The 18,600-nt window shown below is 35.4% G+C and overlaps 2 protein-coding genes across 4 annotated transcripts in view; one reads left to right on the forward strand and one right to left on the reverse strand.

Annotated features, from left to right (window-relative positions):
* The first annotated feature begins 1,432 nt into the window (after positions 1-1,432).
* Positions 1,433-11,851, forward strand: erap1a (endoplasmic reticulum aminopeptidase 1a). 2 transcript variants are annotated; one of them, XM_065263892.2, is made up of 19 exons: positions 1,433-1,659; positions 1,760-2,345; positions 2,432-2,570; positions 3,360-3,494; positions 3,580-3,700; positions 3,789-3,943; positions 4,548-4,661; positions 4,957-5,088; positions 5,250-5,381; positions 5,456-5,536; positions 6,949-7,109; positions 7,747-7,829; positions 7,905-8,088; positions 8,801-8,957; positions 9,204-9,388; positions 9,475-9,636; positions 9,739-9,879; positions 9,959-10,040; positions 11,491-11,851. In XM_065263892.2, the coding sequence occupies exons 2-19, from the start codon at positions 1,858-1,860 to the stop codon at positions 11,638-11,640; spliced, it is 2,802 nt and encodes a 933-aa protein (XP_065119964.1). In that variant the 5' UTR covers positions 1,433-1,659; positions 1,760-1,857; the 3' UTR covers positions 11,641-11,851. The 2 variants fall into 2 exon arrangements, with proteins under 2 accessions (XP_065119964.1, XP_065119974.1); XM_065263902.2 differs by having other exon boundaries at positions 1,434-1,659; positions 6,952-7,109.
* Positions 11,852-12,385: 534 nt separating this feature from the next.
* Positions 12,386-18,600, reverse strand: part of oclna (occludin a) — an 8,764-nt gene continuing 2,549 nt past the window's right edge. For both annotated transcript variants that reach the window (XM_065263943.1, XM_065263952.2), the window contains exons 5-9: positions 15,853-15,971; positions 15,040-15,222; positions 14,591-14,762; positions 13,198-13,239; positions 12,386-13,023 (exon numbers count right to left, since the gene is read on the reverse strand). In XM_065263943.1, coding sequence (XP_065120015.1) covers positions 12,925-13,023; positions 13,198-13,239; positions 14,591-14,762; positions 15,040-15,222; positions 15,853-15,971 — 615 coding nt within the window. In that variant the 3' untranslated portion in view covers positions 12,386-12,924. The remainder of the gene's footprint in view (positions 13,024-13,197; positions 13,240-14,590; positions 14,763-15,039; positions 15,223-15,852; positions 15,972-18,600) is intronic.

The raw sequence follows: 18,600 nt of genomic DNA on the forward strand, positions 1-18,600 counted from the left end.
ATTTTGAAACATTAATATCCACAGTCCGAATAGAAATACAATATTGTTTTGGAAATGGGTTGTTTTCTTTGGGGGGGGATTCCTCCAATATTTCCTTCACGTATGTATACGTTTTTCACCTACAACAACATTTCTTGCCATTTTTATATTTATGTGAACACAAAATTTGAAATTTCACCTTGGCTAACGTCCATGTCATTAATTGTAATTAGTTGATGTAAACGTTATGTAAAAATAACAACAATGTTACAAGTAATAATATTTTATGTAAATGTTATAAATAAAAATATTTGTTCACTATAGTTATGTAAACATAAAAATAATAGCTGTTATTAATAACAATATTTTATATAAACGTTATGTAAAAATAATAATAATTGTTTGTTCGCTATAGTATTATGTAAACATTAAGTAAAAATAATAACAATAATATTTTATGTAAACGTTATGTAAATATAATAACAATGTTATAAATAATAATATTTGTTTGTTCGCTATAGTTATTATGTTAACATGTAAAAAAATAACAATGTTATAAATAGAATATTTTATGTAACGTTATGTAAAAATAATAGCAATGTTATAATAATAATATTAGTTTTTTGCTATAGTTATGTAAACATTATGAAAAATAATAACAATAATATTTTATGTAAACGTTATGCAAAATAATAACAATGTTATAAATAATAATAATATTTGTTTGTTCGCTATAGTTATTATGTAAACATTATGAAAAAAATAATAACAATAATATTTATGTAAACGTTATGTAAAAATAATAACAATGTTATAAATAATTATGTTTGTTTGTTCGCTATAGTTATTATGTAAACATTTTGTACAAATAATAACAATGTTATAAATAATATTTGTTTGTTCGCTATAGTTATTATGTAAACATTATGTAAAAAATAATAACAATGTTATAAATAGAATATTTTATGTAAACGTTATGTAAAAATAATAGCAATGTTATAAATAATAATGTTTGTTTGTTCGCTATAGTTATGTAAACATTATGAAAAAAATTATAACAATAATATTGTATGTAATTGTTATATAAAAATAATAACAATGTTATAAATAATAATATTTGTTTGTTTGCTGTAGTTATTTTTGAACTAATAATGTTGCGTTCCAGAAAACTCGGATTTAGGATATTTCCCACCTAAATCATAGTCTAATCAAATCATGTCTGTTATTAAACACTTGTTGAAATGTTTTAATGATACTAAATTGTTGGTAACATGAATGTTTAATGTTACTAAATAATTTTTATGTTACTTAATTCAGACGTTGTTTCCGTTTTGGTGGTGGGGAATCCTAAATCCGAGTTGTCTGGAGCGCATCATAACGCCCACTTGCTAACGTCTTCCTTACAGCCAATCAGATATGACGTCTGCGCTGACGACACGTTACGTAATTAATATTCATGAAACAAGCGTTCATCAAATTCTGTACATGCTGTAGTGTTTACGCAGAAAATAATGTTCAATTATAAATAACGTCATGCGATATGTAATGAACTTTGCTTGTTTTCATTAAAATAACAACACAGTCGGAGCGCACAACAAACTTTTAGTTTGCCAGGAAATGAGAGGTTTTGTGACCGCAGTTGTGTGACGGCTGCGCACTTTCACTTTCGCTTAACCTTGCGTAAGTTTGTTTGAATCTACAAGTTTTATTGTAATATTTTGTCCACTGAATTCAATCTAAAGTTGAAAGTTCAATTTTGTGATTTTGTATTTGTGAGCAGCGCACATCTGTGCCATTGATAATCAACTTACAGATGCAGATCTACAGCAGAATCACTCAGATATACAACTGCTTTAACCACCAGCAAACATCTTAAAGATGCTCTTAAGAAGTCGCTTTTTAATCTGCCTTAGATTTGTCATTTTATTATCTGGTCTTTTTGTTGGCAACCATGGACAAACACCTGTCAACACGGACACAAACGTGTTGCCTTTCCCCTGGACCAAGATGAGACTTCCAGACACCGTGAAGCCCCAACATTATGATCTCCTGATCAAGCCCAACCTGACCTCCCTGACCTTCAGTGGATCTGTTGAGATCCTCCTCGAGGTAGAAAAGGACACCAGAGCGATCATCCTCCACAGCAAGAACCTTCAGATCTCCAGAGCTTTGTTTTTGGACTCCAGACCTCCTTTGGATCTTCGAGTCAGTGAGTTTAAACCTCATGACCAGATAGCCCTCTTCTCTGATCACTTCACATTTACAAGAGGAAGACATGTCATACGGCTGGAGTTTTCGGCCAACTTGTCTGACAATTTTCATGGGTTTTATAAAGGCACATACACCACAAGCAGTGGAGAGGTCAGGTGAGACATGGTATCTTCTAGTCACCAATGCAATGAATTAACCAGACTTCTCTAGTTTGATCTCATTTTGTTTTTGCTCTTTGCAGGATCTTGGCATCTACTCAGTTTGAAGCAACGTACGCCCGATTAGCCTTTCCTTGTTTTGATGAACCTGCATTTAAAGCCAACTTTACCATCCGTGTACAAAGAGAGTCGAGACACATTTCCATATCCAACATGCCCAAGGTATGAATTACTGTATATGTAACAATCAATGTTGTTATTCACAATGTTTTCAGGGGCTTGTTTGTATAAAAAGCTATAATTTTCTTACCCACAGGAAAGAAATTGTCCAGCAATTGCTCTTTTATAACTTAATGGTCAGATAAGTATAGGTGTCAACCATGTGTCTGGTGTTTCTCCTAAAATTACTCAGGAAAAAAACAAGAAAATATGAGTCGATTGCTGACAGAATAAATAGCAGAGCTCAGATAATTTCATGGGAAAAGTTTGAGTTCACATTAAAGGTTTAAGTTTTATAATTGGGTCGCCAGTGCTTTTATCAATCTAGAAAATGTGAAAAAGATCAAACAAGTAACTTAGTTTTGGTAAACTATTCCCTGCAAGCATGGTCATTAAAATGTGGCTCCCCTTGTGATGTCAGAATGGGATCTTATTATAATAATACCGCCCCTTAATCTGCACTATCCAACCAGGACACATGGTTGCACCTACAAAGTGCCAATTTTAACATGTTATAAAAAATAATCTATAAAATATTTTAAGCTAAAACGTCACATATGTACTCTGGGGAAACCAGTGATTTATTTTACATCTTAAAAAAGTTTTGTAAAAATTTCTCCTTTAAGATCTCTGAATTTAAGGAGATTTAAGCACATTTCTGAGTTTGCTCCATCAAATATGAGATATTAATTATATAATTTTTTATTTCTTTCCTCTGTGTGTAAGATGTCACTTTCTGACATTTTAATCAGATTGTTAAATTACGCCTAATACGAGTGTCTTGTGTCTCAGTTAAGATCTGTAGATCTAGGTGATGGACTCTTTGAAGATCAGTTTGACACAAGTGTGAAGATGAGCACCTATCTGGTGGCCTTCATCATCTGCGACTTCCCTTCCATCAGTAAGAAAAGCCAGCATGGTGTCGAGGCAAGTTCATTTCAAATACATTTCATATTGTGTTGTTCATGCTAGTGTTTCACTTTACCCAATGAAAACCTGAATCCTCATGTAGATATCAGTGTATACTGTTCCTGAGAAGATCAGTCAAGCAGAATATGCTCTCAACACTGCCGTCACACTGCTGGACTTTTATGATGATTATTTTGATATCCCATATCCACTTCCCAAACATGGTGAGTGTAAAACTTTGCTTATAAATAAATGCCTGCCGTTCATACCAAGACAAGTCAGAATCAGTGAATGTTTGTTTTGCTCCTGCAGATCTTGCTGCAATCCCCGATTTTCAATCGGGCGCGATGGAAAATTGGGGCCTGTCAACGTACAGAGAGTCTGGTCTGCTGTTTGACCCTGAGAAATCTTCATCCTCTGACAAACAGGGCATCACTAAAGTTATCGCCCATGAACTTGCCCACCAGGTAGAGATATTTGTTTATGATTTAGTACAAGTAGGAGATGATGTACAGTCAGCTGATCATCATCCTGTCAGGGTGATCAAGACCCTTACATGAAAACCTTGAGGGCTTTACTTTGCAAAAGAGACCCGTTGACTGTAAATCATCCTGCTTTTAATACATTTCAAATGATGTTATTTTATTAACCTGCTTGTCAGCTAATTCCCAGCAAGCCATAGCGGTCATTTCACTCTCTAGGTTAACTATAGACCCAATATAGTCCGGTTATGAGTAACCCAAAATTTATTTGAATTTGGTTACATATGGTTTTCACCAAAATAACTAATGAGATGTCTGATATTGCATCATGTAAGCCAACTCAACATTGAAAACAAGGTGTTTGCATTCATTTATTTCATTTAATTAATTTTTGGACTATGGTTAAAAGTTAAACTTTTTCTGACACCCTCACTTGTTTTAGCCTATTAGATGTCTTTATCATGCAGAATTGCTTGCTGGGTCATCATTTTAACATCAAGGTTGACCAATAACAATCATGTGTGCTAGTGAGGTGCGACTGAAAGCAGAAGTGAAATATGACGTTGATTCCTTGAATCTTTTCGAGCAGTGGTTTGGGAATCTGGTGACTATGCAGTGGTGGAACGACCTGTGGTTAAACGAGGGCTTCGCCAAGTTCATGGAGTTTGTGTCGGTCAACATCACCCATCCTGAACTGCAAGTGGTGAGACAGAATTCACACAGATATAACCAGGGTCCTTGTCCTTGAAAGTTTGTGAATCTGGGGGAAATAATTCAAGGCCCTGGGAAGTTTTTGAAAATATACATGCATAGATACAGGTCATTGAAAGTGCTTGAATCTATTTTATGCAAGAAGTTTTCTGGAAAAAAAAATCCATATTATTCCCTGTGTAGTGTAGGATAATATCAGAAAAATTCAAAGGTGTGGGAACCCTGAATAACACACGACAGTACATCATGTAGCGTGTTTGATCTGAGCTCATGCGGCTGTATTTCAGGATGATTATTTCCTAGAGAAGTGCTTTACTGCGATGTCCGTGGACTCTTTAAGCTCCTCTCACCCCATCTCAACCCCGGTGGAGAATCCTGCTCAGATCAGTGAGATGTTCGATGACGTCTCCTACCAGAAGGTACACAGATCATATATCTTAATAGGCTCCTACCTGAATAATTTACTTAAAAACATCATTATCATTACAAATGATATAATGATAAAAAATAGTGTTTACTCTTAAATGCATTAAATGACTTTGGATGAAGGCGTCTTTGAATGCATTGGTGTTTTAAATAGGGAGCGTGTATTTTAAACATGCTGAGGGATTTCTTGACCCCAGAAGCGTTCAAGTATGGTATTATACTCTACCTGAAGAAACACAGCTACCAGAACACCGCCAACGCTCATCTTTGGGAAAGTCTAACTAATGTGAGTAACTGTGTAAAAAAGTAGATTATGAAATGTTTGCTGTTTGAAGGCTAAATGCATTTTACTCTCATCAGATCTGCACTTCTGGATCAGATTCAGGAAGATTAAAACTTGATGGATTCTGTTCCAAAAAAAGGCCTGAAACTCCAGAGTCTGTGAGTGCTCCCCTAAATCGTTTATCTATGGCAGTGTTTTTCAATCCTGGTCCTCACGTACCCCCTCTCCTTATATTATATAAAATGCCTGGTTAAACTCATCAACTTGTTGTTAACCATTCTGGAAGAGGGCTGATGAGTTAAATCAAGTGATTCAAAAAAAGAAACATTCTGGGTTGAGGTACGCAAGGACAAGGATTAAGAAACACAAATCTATGGGAATCATTTATTGTTTTATTAACTCTTTTCCCACCAGCATTTTTTTTAAATGTGGCCATTCAGCGCCAGCATTTTTTATGATTTTCACAAAAGTTATTGTTTTATAAGTTGGGTAAGAGCGCCACTTAGTGTAAATAGCGGACATTTTCCCCTAAAAACTCGTCATTTGCAGGGAAGTGTTTTCCATTAACTCATTGCCCACCAGCATTTTCTGTAATTTTCACAAAAGTTTCACAAAATGCCTTCCAGGAAAATGTTCTTCTAAAAATATATAAACATACAAATATATCAAATGAAAGAACAGACCCTCTGCTTTCAAACAAACAAACAAAACGGGAAAAAAAGTGTTTCATCGTATCTATATTTTTTTCTCTGCTTATAAACTCTTAAATATGGGTAATTTTCTTAAAAAAAATAAAAAAAATTAGAAAAAAGCTGAAATAATAGCATTTTTGTGAAGGCATTTTGTTAGAGACATACATACAAAACATACACAGAGTGTAAAATTAATAAATAATCTTTTGCTTCAGTGTCTTTTTATAAATTGGATAATAAAACAGATAACCATAAAACCTCATCAGGAACACATTTTTTCATGTCAATGGCGAGGAAAGAGTTAATCTTATAGGAATTGAAGGGATAGTTCAGCCATCCATGATGGATATTATCTATTTTCAGACAAACACAATCGGAGTTATTTTAGAAAATAAAGGCTTTTCCAAGCTTTGTAATGGTAGTAAATGGTGCTTTTGATTTGAAGCCCAAAAAAGTCCATCCATCCTTCACAGATGTAATCCATATGGCTCCACGGGGTTAATAAAGGCCTTATAAATGCGATGAATTTCAATTTAATTCAATTCAAGAACATTTTCTAATGTAACTCTGATTGTGTTCGTCTGTAAAAAAAAAAAAATGGCTTGAGCGTGAGTTAATCATGGGGTAATTTTTATTTTTAGCTGAACTATCATTTTAATCTATCACATACATCAGGGCTAATGAATTCTGGTCCTGAAGTGCCAGTGTCCGATAAAGTTTAGTTCCAACCATAATCGAATTTTCAAATAATCCTGTAAACATCCATTAGCTTCTTCAGGTGTGTTGGATTAATCTTGGAGTTAAACTCTTCAGGTCCAGATTTGAAAAGCCCTGACACATTATATATGAATCCCATTAATGACTCAGTCATATTTCAGCAGAAGTGGTTTATGGAGGACAGCATTGATGTGCGAGCCATTATGGACACATGGACGCTACAGGAAGGCTTTCCTTTGATTACTGTGGAGGTCAAAGGTCGAGAAGTCTTACTTAAACAGGAGCGCTTTCTTAAAGGGGCAGACTCTACAAAGAGTTCACAGTAGGCACTGTTTTTTATCATTTCATGTATGTAAAACAAAATTAATGTCTGAAATGAACTTTAGGTTATTTGTCACCCTGCATACAGTATCTATGGTCAGGTGCATTGCATTCTGGGATACAGTATTGCACAAACTATGATCTGTTTTATATTGTACATGTTACTAAGTAAATAATAACAGGTCATCTAGGTATTTCATACTATGCACAGTTAAAGTATAAAAATTAAGACACCGCTCCAAGATTATTTTAAGAATATTAAAGTAAAATCATTTTTGTTTCATTCTGCCAACTACCGCCATCATTTCTGTCATGTTAATGACATTTATTTACTAAAAATTGAAATGGAAATCAAAATAACAAAAAAATCTTTCAGATCATAAATACTGCAAAGAAATTCACTTTTCAACAACACAATGCTAATGTCTTTACATGTATTTTAGGAACAATAAAAAAAATGAAAATTTGATCTTTCATGTGTCTTGGCACGCTCTCAGTTTTTAAAATTTCACATGTTAAAGGATAGATGTAGAAATGATGAAAAGTAGTATGCTATTATGGTACAGACGTAGTTATTTACTACAATATAATACAGTGCAATGTTATTCATTGATTGTCCATTTCATATTTTTCTTTAGAAAAGTCCTGTGGCAGGTTCCTTTGACCTACATCACCAGCCAAAATCATGAAGTCCAGCGTTTTCTGCTTAAAAGTGAAAGAGGTTTGTACCATGACAACATTTATCACGTCATCCCATTTATACTTGTGCTTATGAGAGTTCATGTTTTGTTTGCAGATGTGTTACACCTGCCTGAGGAGGTTAAATGGGTCAAATTTAATGTGGACCTGCGAGGGTTTTACGTTGTGCATTACGAGTCAGGCGGCTGGGACGCTTTGATCAAACAACTTCAGGACGACCACACTGTGTTCAGCAGCAATGACAGAGCCAGTCTCATTCATGACATCTTCCAGCTGGTCAGGTCAGAGAACTTTAAAGCGTTGAATACCTATTTTGTTATTGATTAATTGCCAATAATTACTTTTTTAGGGTTCCCACGGATCCTTGAAATAATTGAAAGTTTGTGAATCTGGGGAAAAAAGTCCCTGTGAAGTTTTTGAAAATATACATGCATAGATACAGGTCATTGAAAGTGCTTGAATCTATTTTATGCAAGAAGTTTTCTGGAAAAATCCATATTATTCCCTGTGTAGTGTAGGATAATATCATAAAAATTCTAGACTTTTTAAGCACACGTGCTAAACTGTTCGCATTAAATGCTTATATCTTCTGTATGCGAATGTTGATTCATACCAAAATGCTTTTTTGCATAGTTGTGTTTGACACATGAAAACGTCTCTGGTTACGTATGTAACTGTTGTTCCCTGAGAAGGGAACGAGACGCTGCGTCTCCCTTTACATACTTCCTGCATCCTTGTAACGCCGTCTTTGGCAATATTTCAGATAGCGATATACTTCCTGGCTCCCGCATTACCCTGTGACGTTAAGCCTCACCATTGGTTGATTTTGATATTCACATTCAGACGCACTTACCCCTGGAGGCGTCCCCAAAGTGTCACCGCAGTGACGCAGCGCGAGTTCCCTCGAAAGGGAACTGTAACAATGTATCTTAAAAGGTAACACAAAGTAACCTTGCACTCACTTGAAATGTTTTTACAAACTTTTTTTTTCAGTATTGAAAAGGTTCGTCTGGATGAAGCTCTGAATCTGAGCGTGTATCTCAGTGGAGAGTCAGAGATCATGCCTGTAACTCAGGGCTTCAGTGAGCTCGTGCCGCTTTACAAACTCATGGAGAAGAGAAACATGGAGGAACTGGAGAACCAGCTAAAGGTTGTACACATAATAAATTGTGATAATAAAGTTGAAGCTTGTAATATTTGAATGTTAAATACATTTCCATATTCTAATTGAATGTGTACTGTGAGAAAGCCATCTTGGCATCTTGGTGGTAAATTTTGCACAGACAAGCATCCCTCATACTTTGTCCAGATTTTACAGATAAAAAGCTTTTTAATAAAGTAGCATAGGATTATTAAGATTATTTATTAATGAATCCTGCTGTGTTGTGTTTAACAGGGTCATTTAGTAAAGTTATTTAAAAGCCTGATCGACAAACAGAGCTGGACCGATGAAGGTTCTGTATCAGAGCGAGTACTCAGAAACTATCTGCTGCTGTTTGCCTGCGTGCGCCGTTACCCATCATGCATCAGTACTGCCACAGATCTCTTTCAGAGGTGGAGAGAATCTGATGGAAAAATGTGGTAAGTAGTCAAACACTTCACATCCCATCATGCATTGCATTAGCAATATTCAATTCAGTATCACAGAGAGCCTTTGTTTCACACAGGCTGCCTGTTGATGTTCGTTTGGTGGTGTTCACTGAAGGAGCTCGCACAGATGAAGGATGGGACTTTCTGCTGGAGAAATATTTGAGGTCGGCATCGCCTTCGGAGAAGAGTCTGATCAAAGCGGCTCTGACGTATAGTCCTCTAACGCACAAACTTCAGTGGTGAGTCTGGATTCACAAGGGTGCGGAAACGTCACATGAAATCCAGTGAAGGATTTCATATTAAATCCTGTGACTGATGAGTAATCCAGTGTTGTTTTTTAGGCTGCTGGACAGGAGCATTGACGGAAATATACTGAAAACTCATGAGCTTCCTTCGCTCATTATCAGTGTTAGTAAAAACCAAAACGGTTACAAACTTGCCTGGGAGTTTCTGAAGGCCAACTGGGGGAAGCTGGTGAAAAAGTGCGTACAGGACATCTTTTTAGATAACAGCGCATTCCTGTTTAACATCACGTTTGTGACCGGTTGCATTTTCTTCCAGGTTTGATCTTGGTTCATCTGCGATATCTCGCATGGCTGTCGGAGTAACCAATCAGTATTCCACCAGAGAAATGCTGGAAGAGGTACTCGTATTATATCAGCATCCTAAAAAAATCTGTCTGCCAAGTATTATCACCGTCATGTAGGGGTGTCCTCAACTAAGGATTTACATATTCGAATCATAATTGTCAATTCTTTCTATAGTCAACCGATAGTCGAATCATCTGTGTGTGTGCATGGGTTGGGAGGGAGACCAGTCCAGGTACAATGGGTAACTTTTATTTTCTTTCACAATCAGCACAAATAAACATCTTTCTGATAAAGTGACCAAAACTGTCTTTCAAGTGATGAACAAAGACAAAACTGACGATGCATTTATATCTTTTTTTTAAGGTAAAAATAAACATTCCTCATAACATTTTAAAGCCACGATCTACAGAACATCACACAAAGATATAACAAAAAACATTTTGATAACTAAACCTAAAAAAACAATAAATGCGATCCTGCCTTGGAAACCCTGGCTACAATTCAGTGATTTTTTTTATTTATTTGGAGATTTAGCGAGTCAAAGCAGTCATGACCAAAAAAAAAAGACAAATGACATATAATTTGTGATGGTTACAGTAAATGATAAAAACTAAGCTTTATATACAATTCATTAAACGTTAATTTATAACAAGAAACACACTGAAATTAATGATTTTATTATGGCGTTATTATTTAGCACAGAAATACCTGCTTGCTTTGACTTTGATCATCTCTGTGATTTGAAAGTGAACACCGACCATAATATTAAATCACAAGAAAGACAGTCGTGTCAGGCATAAATATAGGTTCAGTGCAGATATTTTCCGTGTCATCACCGAAATGTAAAGAAATGGCTTACCTGTTTTGTAGTTTAACTTTTAACAAGAAACCACCATGTTTTAAATACATTTTAAAATGTATACCCGTTGAAAAACATACATTTTTTATGTTTGGTTTGATGAACTCCTAAATATGAGACGCAGAGCACCTAGCGCGTTTCGCTAAATTGCATGCGACAGCATCATCAACATTGATGCAACGAAAAGCAATCCAAAATTTACACACTTTATAATAAATAAAAAAAAAAGTAAAAATAACATCAGAAGTAACAAGGTTTAAATGTAGAAACAAAGAGGCAATGTTTTATTAACATAGAGACCTCTTATGGACGTGTAGCCCGGTCACGGGGGTTGTTGGATTTATTAACGCATTTTAAAAATATTTATTAAAAAGCTGCTTCTTCACATATTATTTGTATTGCATTATCATAAAATGCTGTGTATTAATATATTGTGAGAAAGCTGTTATATGTGAAATCAGATAATGTGTGCACCCATATACGGCCAAAATTAAACGATCCTCATTTCATAACACATCTGCGACGATTCGACTGTGAGATGGGTAGTCGAATCAGGCTTCTCTTATCGATGCATCGAATCTTTGACTATTCGGGGTCACCCCTACCGTCATGTTGATATTCATGTATAATTTGTTCTCCTGTAGGTTCAGTCTTTCTTCACCTCACTGACACCAGAACAGGGGTCTGAACTTCGCAGCATTCAGCAGGCCCTTCAGAAGATCCAGGAGAACATTCGCTGGATGGACAAGAACATCCCACTGCTGAAAGTTTGGTTAGATGCACACAGTTCATGAAGCCGATGACCCCAGAGAGCTTTTGAAAGTGTTTTGACACTGGTTTACCTTCAGTGTGTCTTTTTACAATAGGTGTTTGACACTGCAGGTTTATTTGTGTGTTTAAAACTGTTCATGGTCAATATTAAAACCTCATTTGACATTAAACACATTTTATTGATTTTTAAAACTTGCAGAATTGCCTGAATTAGTGAATAAAAAACCAAAATTACCCTGTGGCTTTGCCCAAATTTTGACCCACACTTGCGGTCTTTGCACCTGACCGCTTGACTACTTACAGCACGTGACCTGTAATGGACGTGAAGATCCCAAGGGTGCATGTAGAATTACAAAAGTGCACAAATGAAATGTGGTGCAACACTGTTTTACTACCAAAATATGTAATATCCATTCATGCAATATTCAAGATGCATGATCACTAGGCCTTACACTAAAACGTAATGCACACTAAACCCACACTTTGGCATTTGTAGGCCATGGGACATTTATTTCGTCACATGCACACGCTCTCAAGTGGCCAAGACCTCAAGTGTGGGTATTTTGAAAAAGCCAGTGTCTTTCTCGTGCAAAAACAAAATCTTTAATTATTCAAAATATTTTAACTTTTTCCCATCCAACATCGCAGTACTTTTCTGATATAAACTTTACTGTTCACAATTCACTTGAATCCCCATGAACATGTTTGTGTGTTAATAAAAGTTGAATAAAGTTTTATGGACTTTTTCAAAAAGCAGGGCTATATTCATTATGGCTTTAAACATTTTATTCATTTATAGTTTTAAAAACAATGAAAAATGTTAAACATTAAATTATATTTACATATCGGTGTGTAAAAAGTTACTTAAAATGGCAAAAGTACAGCTTAAAAGGACATACGGTTAGTTTTGTTTGGTAACCTTAATAGCTAGTTAAATCACAGTTTGATAAAGAACAAATGTTTGTCGAGAGTTACAAAACACCCACCACATAAAATAATTTGATAAAAATACATTTTTGTACTAAAACGCCATGTTTCTGTTAAATCTACTTTAAAATAGAAAACAAACACACATTCACAAAACCAATATACACACGTGAGGTTATAACTGTTAGTTAAACCTGGCACATTTCTGGGCAATATTGCATTTGTTAATATGAACCAATGTTCCTTGAATTTCTACACAAATAATTGAATTTCAAAAAGCAAAGCCCACTGCAACCATAACCATGGCTTAAAGACTGGACAGACGCCATTACATCTGAAAATACTCTCCAGTGTCGTGTCTTTATCGTGATCTTTGCTTCTCAAGCTCTCCGGTCGTAGTCGCTCACCATGGTTTTGATGTGGTTTAGTTTGGCCTTCAGGTATTTACATCTTTTCTTCTTCACCTGGTAATCGCCGCTCTGCAGAAACATTCATATTCAAGTTTATTCCACAGGTAAAATAAACTCTGACCTTTCTCCATCAGATGTGTACAATATCAACATACAATGGCATTTGTGACGTATTTAAACGCTAACATCTTTCACAGTCATCTCTTTTTGTGAGAAAGTGTCGATTCAGCAATCACTTCTTACCTTCTTTTGGTCTCTCAGCGCATTGTACTCCTCCATGGCGTCCTGTTACAAGAGAATGAAATGCGTCAGCGATGAAACACAGTTTCCCATGTTAACATGATTTACAAATACAGCACATTAGACAAGTGTACTGTTTGAAATCACCACTAAAATATTTTTTTTTTATATTAAGAATATAAAGCTTATTTTAGGAAGATTTCATATCTTTGCATTGTTACCAGCTTATGAAAATCAGGGACATTAACAGTGCTTAACAAATTGATCAGGTTTTTAAGGGTTAATCCATCAGTATGTGTAAACTCTTTAGTCTAAAAATATATTTTACAAGAAGGTAGAAAAAATAAAGCATTTAGATTATTCAGATGCCCAGTTGCAATTATTTACTTGTAGTCCTCAATAGAAAAACACGTTTTAGTGGTTGAATGTTACGCTTGATTATTTTCTGACTTCTGAGAAAAGTTGAATGTGCGGACTCAAATTGGGTACAACACAAATTTAATTTGGCTTTAATCACTCCTGTTCAAAATGGTGAAACGTCGAAAACTCTCTGAGAAGAGTCCACATTAAAACTAGGGCTGGGTATTGGCAAGGGCCTCACGATACGATACGTATCCCAATACATGAGTCACGGTTCAATGTATAACGATACGATGCAATGCAATGCTTTTTCTTATATATATATATATATATATATAAAAATTTATTAAAGGTGCCAAAGAATGCATTGTAATAATCTGTTAAATTATTCTCTGATTGAAGGTTTGTGGCTTTATTAAGTGCAAAAATGATCCAGAGTCAGTTTTATATGTCCATTTATAACCATTTGCCTTTTAGAATGAAATGGTCTATTATTACCTTATTTGAAAGGATCATGAATAATAATGATGAGCTCTGCTCTGATTGGCTGATTTTTCAGAGCAGCTCCTTCAGTAGCTCTGTGTGTGTGTAAACAGATCTTATGTTTGAGTCTGTATCAGATGAAGATACAGATTTTGAGGAATAATCAATTGTTTGGAGATCAGCCGCAGTCACAACTTTGTTTTTAGCATTGTAACAACATTGTAGTTAATTTAATGTGTAATTTAATGTTGGGTCGTACATCTCAACTGTAACATCACAGTTGGTGTTACGTTGAGATTGGTCTGTTTTCCAGCAGTCTTTTGGATGCACAAGGTTTACATAAGAAACAATCGTGTTTGAGGCTCATGATATGTCATTACCACGTACAGAACTCTTATTTAAATATGCTTACATCAATACAGTTTTACATTCTATGGCACCTTTAAGCACTATATATATTATGGTAATATTCAATATTTTACTATAAACCTACTGCAGAAACAAGAATCTAACGAGAATAAAGCTTAATAAAGCTCCTAAAGATGTTGCATACCAGGAACTGTGGACTACCCTGCTGAAGATCATCCAGTTCACGATCCACCTCAGCCAAACGTTTGTTGATCTGGTCCATCTCAGCTTGGAGATCTTTATACTCCTGAAGGTCTTGGTCAAACAGATGCTTGTATTCTTCTCTCTCATCCAGATTAACAATGGGTGGAAATTCACTGGAAAAACAAACATTTCATAAAGTACTATGCGAGGAGAAACGATTTTTTTCCACTAGGAAGTAAAAGTGATGATCATATGCAAAAATAATCAAACTGTAATGTTCCTCATGGTTGCCACAGCATAAATTCATACTGCTATAATACTACTAGCATTCATAACCTATCCCATGTTATCAGTTAAATGCTGGTAAAGTAACCAGTTGCCGTTTTATATTTATCAACTGAGACTACATTACATTATGAATGATTAGGTCAGTTTTAAAAGATAATTTACCTGGAGAAGTCGTCATCGTCCAGCTCATCTCCAGACGAGTTGTATTCCGTGTCGTTGTCTCGCCCATCAGCGGTTCTTGGTCGGAGAGCACGTCGTTTTTTCGGGCGCCCGACGGAGCTGTTCATCTCCGAGCCGCTGCTAAGAGGAACTGAACTGCGGTTGGGGAGTACATTGTCAGCCGGCCTAAACAACACAAACACAAATGCCATTACTCTCTCAAACAGTACACAATCATGTGCAAGTCTTTTTTTTTCGTGTGACTGATAACAAAATAAACCCAACAGGTTAAAACCATGTTTTAAACAAAGATCACTTGGTTAGCTAGCAGGTTTTACAATGATGACAATGCTGGTGAGATTTCACTTTTTATTTATTACCAAAACATTGTTTTCATTCCTCCAGTCATCATTACAGCTGTGTTGTGTGTATATCTTTCCACAAAGCATTACAAAAAACCCAGATATAGATTGTTGAGAAATCTGTCTGAGAGGAACGGACTCGGACAAAGACGGAGAGAAAGAATGTGAAAGATATAAAATGTTGTGGTTTTATCAGCACTGCCATACTGCTTGCTTTCAATCAGGTCCTTCAGTTTAAAGAATCATAAATTGAGATTACATATAATCAGGTCACAAAAAAAAAAACATTATATGACCGAGCAATACAATTTCAGTTGGCAACAGTATCACAGGGTCATTAAGAACCAACCCAAATGACATTACAATGAACGACTTCATCTGTCAGACGTTTATTTTCTGATTAAGAACCGAATGAGGGCGTTCAGACGAACATTTATTAAAGGGTTGTACTTACATAGGACTTTCAAACGGAGGAGGTTTGGCATAACTTGAGCTGTTGTCATCAAAATCACCACCATACTTCATTGGATAGCTTGCCACCTCCGCATCAGGAGCTTCATTCACATTATTAACCTGAGAGAAAGGAATGAAAACAGTTGTTGGAAAGCTACATGTGGAAAATTTAAATGCAACATAAACATGGACATAAAGTTTAAGGATTCATAATGAGTCTGTGCTGTCTTAAATGCATTTCTGTCACGGGCGATACTCCAAACAAATATTAAAATTACCCCATGATTTACTTACCCTCAAGCAATCCAAGATACAGATGCCCATCATCTTTCAGACGAACACATTTGGAGTTATTTTAGTAAATGTCCTCGCTTTCCCGAGCTTATAATGGGAAAAAATATTGATCAGGGACCAACTTCTGTTCTGACTTTCAAGCCCAGAAAAAGTGCATCCATCCTTCATAAAGGGTAATCCACACGACTCCCAGGAGTTAATTAGGTGCAGGATTTTGTAAGAGAATTATGCATATTTTAAACTTTATAAACTATAGTAACTAGCTTCACATGAGTCCAAGATGGAGTCGTTAACAGAAGCAAGTTATTATAGTTAATAAAAAATTGAGTTTTTTTCCAAAATCACATTGATTACGTGCAGAAGACCTTTATTAACCCCTTGGAGCCATGTGGAGGATCAATGCACTTTTTTTGGGCTTAAAAGTTGTTCCTGGATCAATTTTTTTCTACTATTATAAGCTTGGAAGAGCAAAGGCATTTAAAATATGTTAGTCTAAAAGATGATGGACGTAAGTATCTTGTAATTTTAATCTTTGGCTGCTTTAAAAACTCAACTCAAACAAACCATAATAGTTTAAACGGCACAAAAACAATTTTAGGGCTCAGGCTGGATTCTTTGGATGAAGGTGCAAACAGCAGATGTGTTTAAACATGTCTGTCCTGAGGCAGCAAACAAATACTGCAAAACCTCAAAGATATTTTTAATTCTGGCACACAAATGTCTCGATTACTTCACATTTGTCTCATTCCACATTCGGTTTCTGGTTGAACCGGTTTCCCCCCAAACAAATAATCATGCGCTGAACAAAAAAAGACAACACCAAAATCCATGTTTGTCTTAAAGCTAAAAATCTTCTTGACATCATAATATTATATTCACACACTCAGTATGTACGCTGACATTTTACCACATATTTGCACAAACGGTTATCTTCCATATCAAATAAAAAAAATATATACCTATATACACTTGCACCACAAATGCAGAGAAAATATTCACCAATACTTCACTAATATAACAAAACAAAAACCATAATAAATATACATATGTGCTTGCATACGTGAAACTTGTCCCAACAAACCACACCCAGAAACCAAGAGCAGAATCTGCCATCCCCCAACCTGTCAACAGAAACAGGTTTTACCACCTGTGATAGTAAACTATACAGGTCACATATAGTCAAAGCAGGAAACCTTATGCTACAATGAGAACTCAAGTTTGTGCTATAGGACAATCAGACCAAAATGAATGAGGCGATTGTTTAGGAACACAGGTGCACAACATTTACACCACTATGTATAAAACTACAAGAACGCTCACAACTAAAGGATGTAATACACACAGCGGTGGTTTAGTTTAATCAAGAACTAGACCTTTGTTATATACAAACATTCAAGTTATTTTTTACAAACATACCTTGCAAAACCAAAACTTATTGGTGTGCATCTTGATCTCAGTTCAGACAGCCCAAACATGCATTTTATTCTAGAACTAAGATAAGACCCGTCCAGGAAACCACCCCATAAAGGTGGGTTCCTGGACAGGGTTTAGATTAATCCAGGACTAGACCTTTATGTAGTTTTTACAAACATACCTTACATAAAATATTACTGGCATTCATTTTGAGAAAAAATAATGGCACATAAATATTTTTGGATGTGTTAAAACATGCATTTTAGTTTGGTACTAGACTTAAGCCCTGTCTGGGAAACTCTCCTATAGGATCTAGAGGTGGTTTGTCAGACGGGGATTAAACTAGTCCTAGACTAAAATAAAATAAAAATGTAAGAGCTGTACAAACAACTGGCACTGACATATCTTAAAATACATCAATGCACTTTGTTTTGCCTCAAAATGCACACAGGTAATGTTTTTAGTAAGACATGTTTGTTAAAACTAGTTATATTTCCTAATTAAACTAAGGCCTAGTCCTGGTTTAAACTAATCCCTGTCCGGGAAACCACCCCCTCATTTTGAGTAATCGTTACACCACTGAAAATAAAGGGCAAAAGATCTCTTCTGTCGTTCTCTTTTCATTTCAATTGTTTCTGCTAAACAGAAATAAGTTTAGATTGATCCAAGGTTGAGATTTTAGTACATTTCCGAAAACTATCTATGGGAACTTAATCTGGGGAATTTTGGAAATATTCCAAATTGGATATTAAACGTGAATTATGGGAATTAATTGGAAATTTAGGGAAAATTTACTTAAACTATATCTTATACAATTATGCGGCAAAATCTTTTAAGTACATTTAAGTTCCCTGTTATAGGCAACTCTGCATTTTTTTAAATTCCCAGTTTATTCCCATAATTTCCCATTAAATCTCATTCATTTCCATACATTCCCAAATATTCCCATATATTCACATACATTCCAATTAATTCCCATGGAAAGTTTCCAGCTTTGAAAATCCCTGGAATTTTTCAGCCCTAGACAGAAGTAAACAGTGTT

This window comes from Paramisgurnus dabryanus, chromosome 10, assembly GCF_030506205.2.
Source record: "Paramisgurnus dabryanus chromosome 10, PD_genome_1.1, whole genome shotgun sequence".
Taxonomy (NCBI): Eukaryota; Metazoa; Chordata; class Actinopteri; order Cypriniformes; family Cobitidae; genus Paramisgurnus; species Paramisgurnus dabryanus.

What these genes read in the sequence shown, in the direction of transcription:
- erap1a (XM_065263892.2), top strand. Translation starts at nt 1,858, where the DNA reads ATGCTCTTAAGAAGTCGCTTTTTAATCTGCCTTAGATTTGTCATTTTA. An exon ending in ACAAGCAGTGGAGAGGTCAG is followed by an intron (nt 2,346 to 2,431) that starts GTGAGACATGGT and finishes TGCTCTTTGCAG; the next exon opens with GATCTTGGCATCTACTCAGT. An exon ending in CTAACGCACAAACTTCAGTG is followed by an intron (nt 9,637 to 9,738) that starts GTGAGTCTGGAT and finishes GTTGTTTTTTAG; the next exon opens with GCTGCTGGACAGGAGCATTG.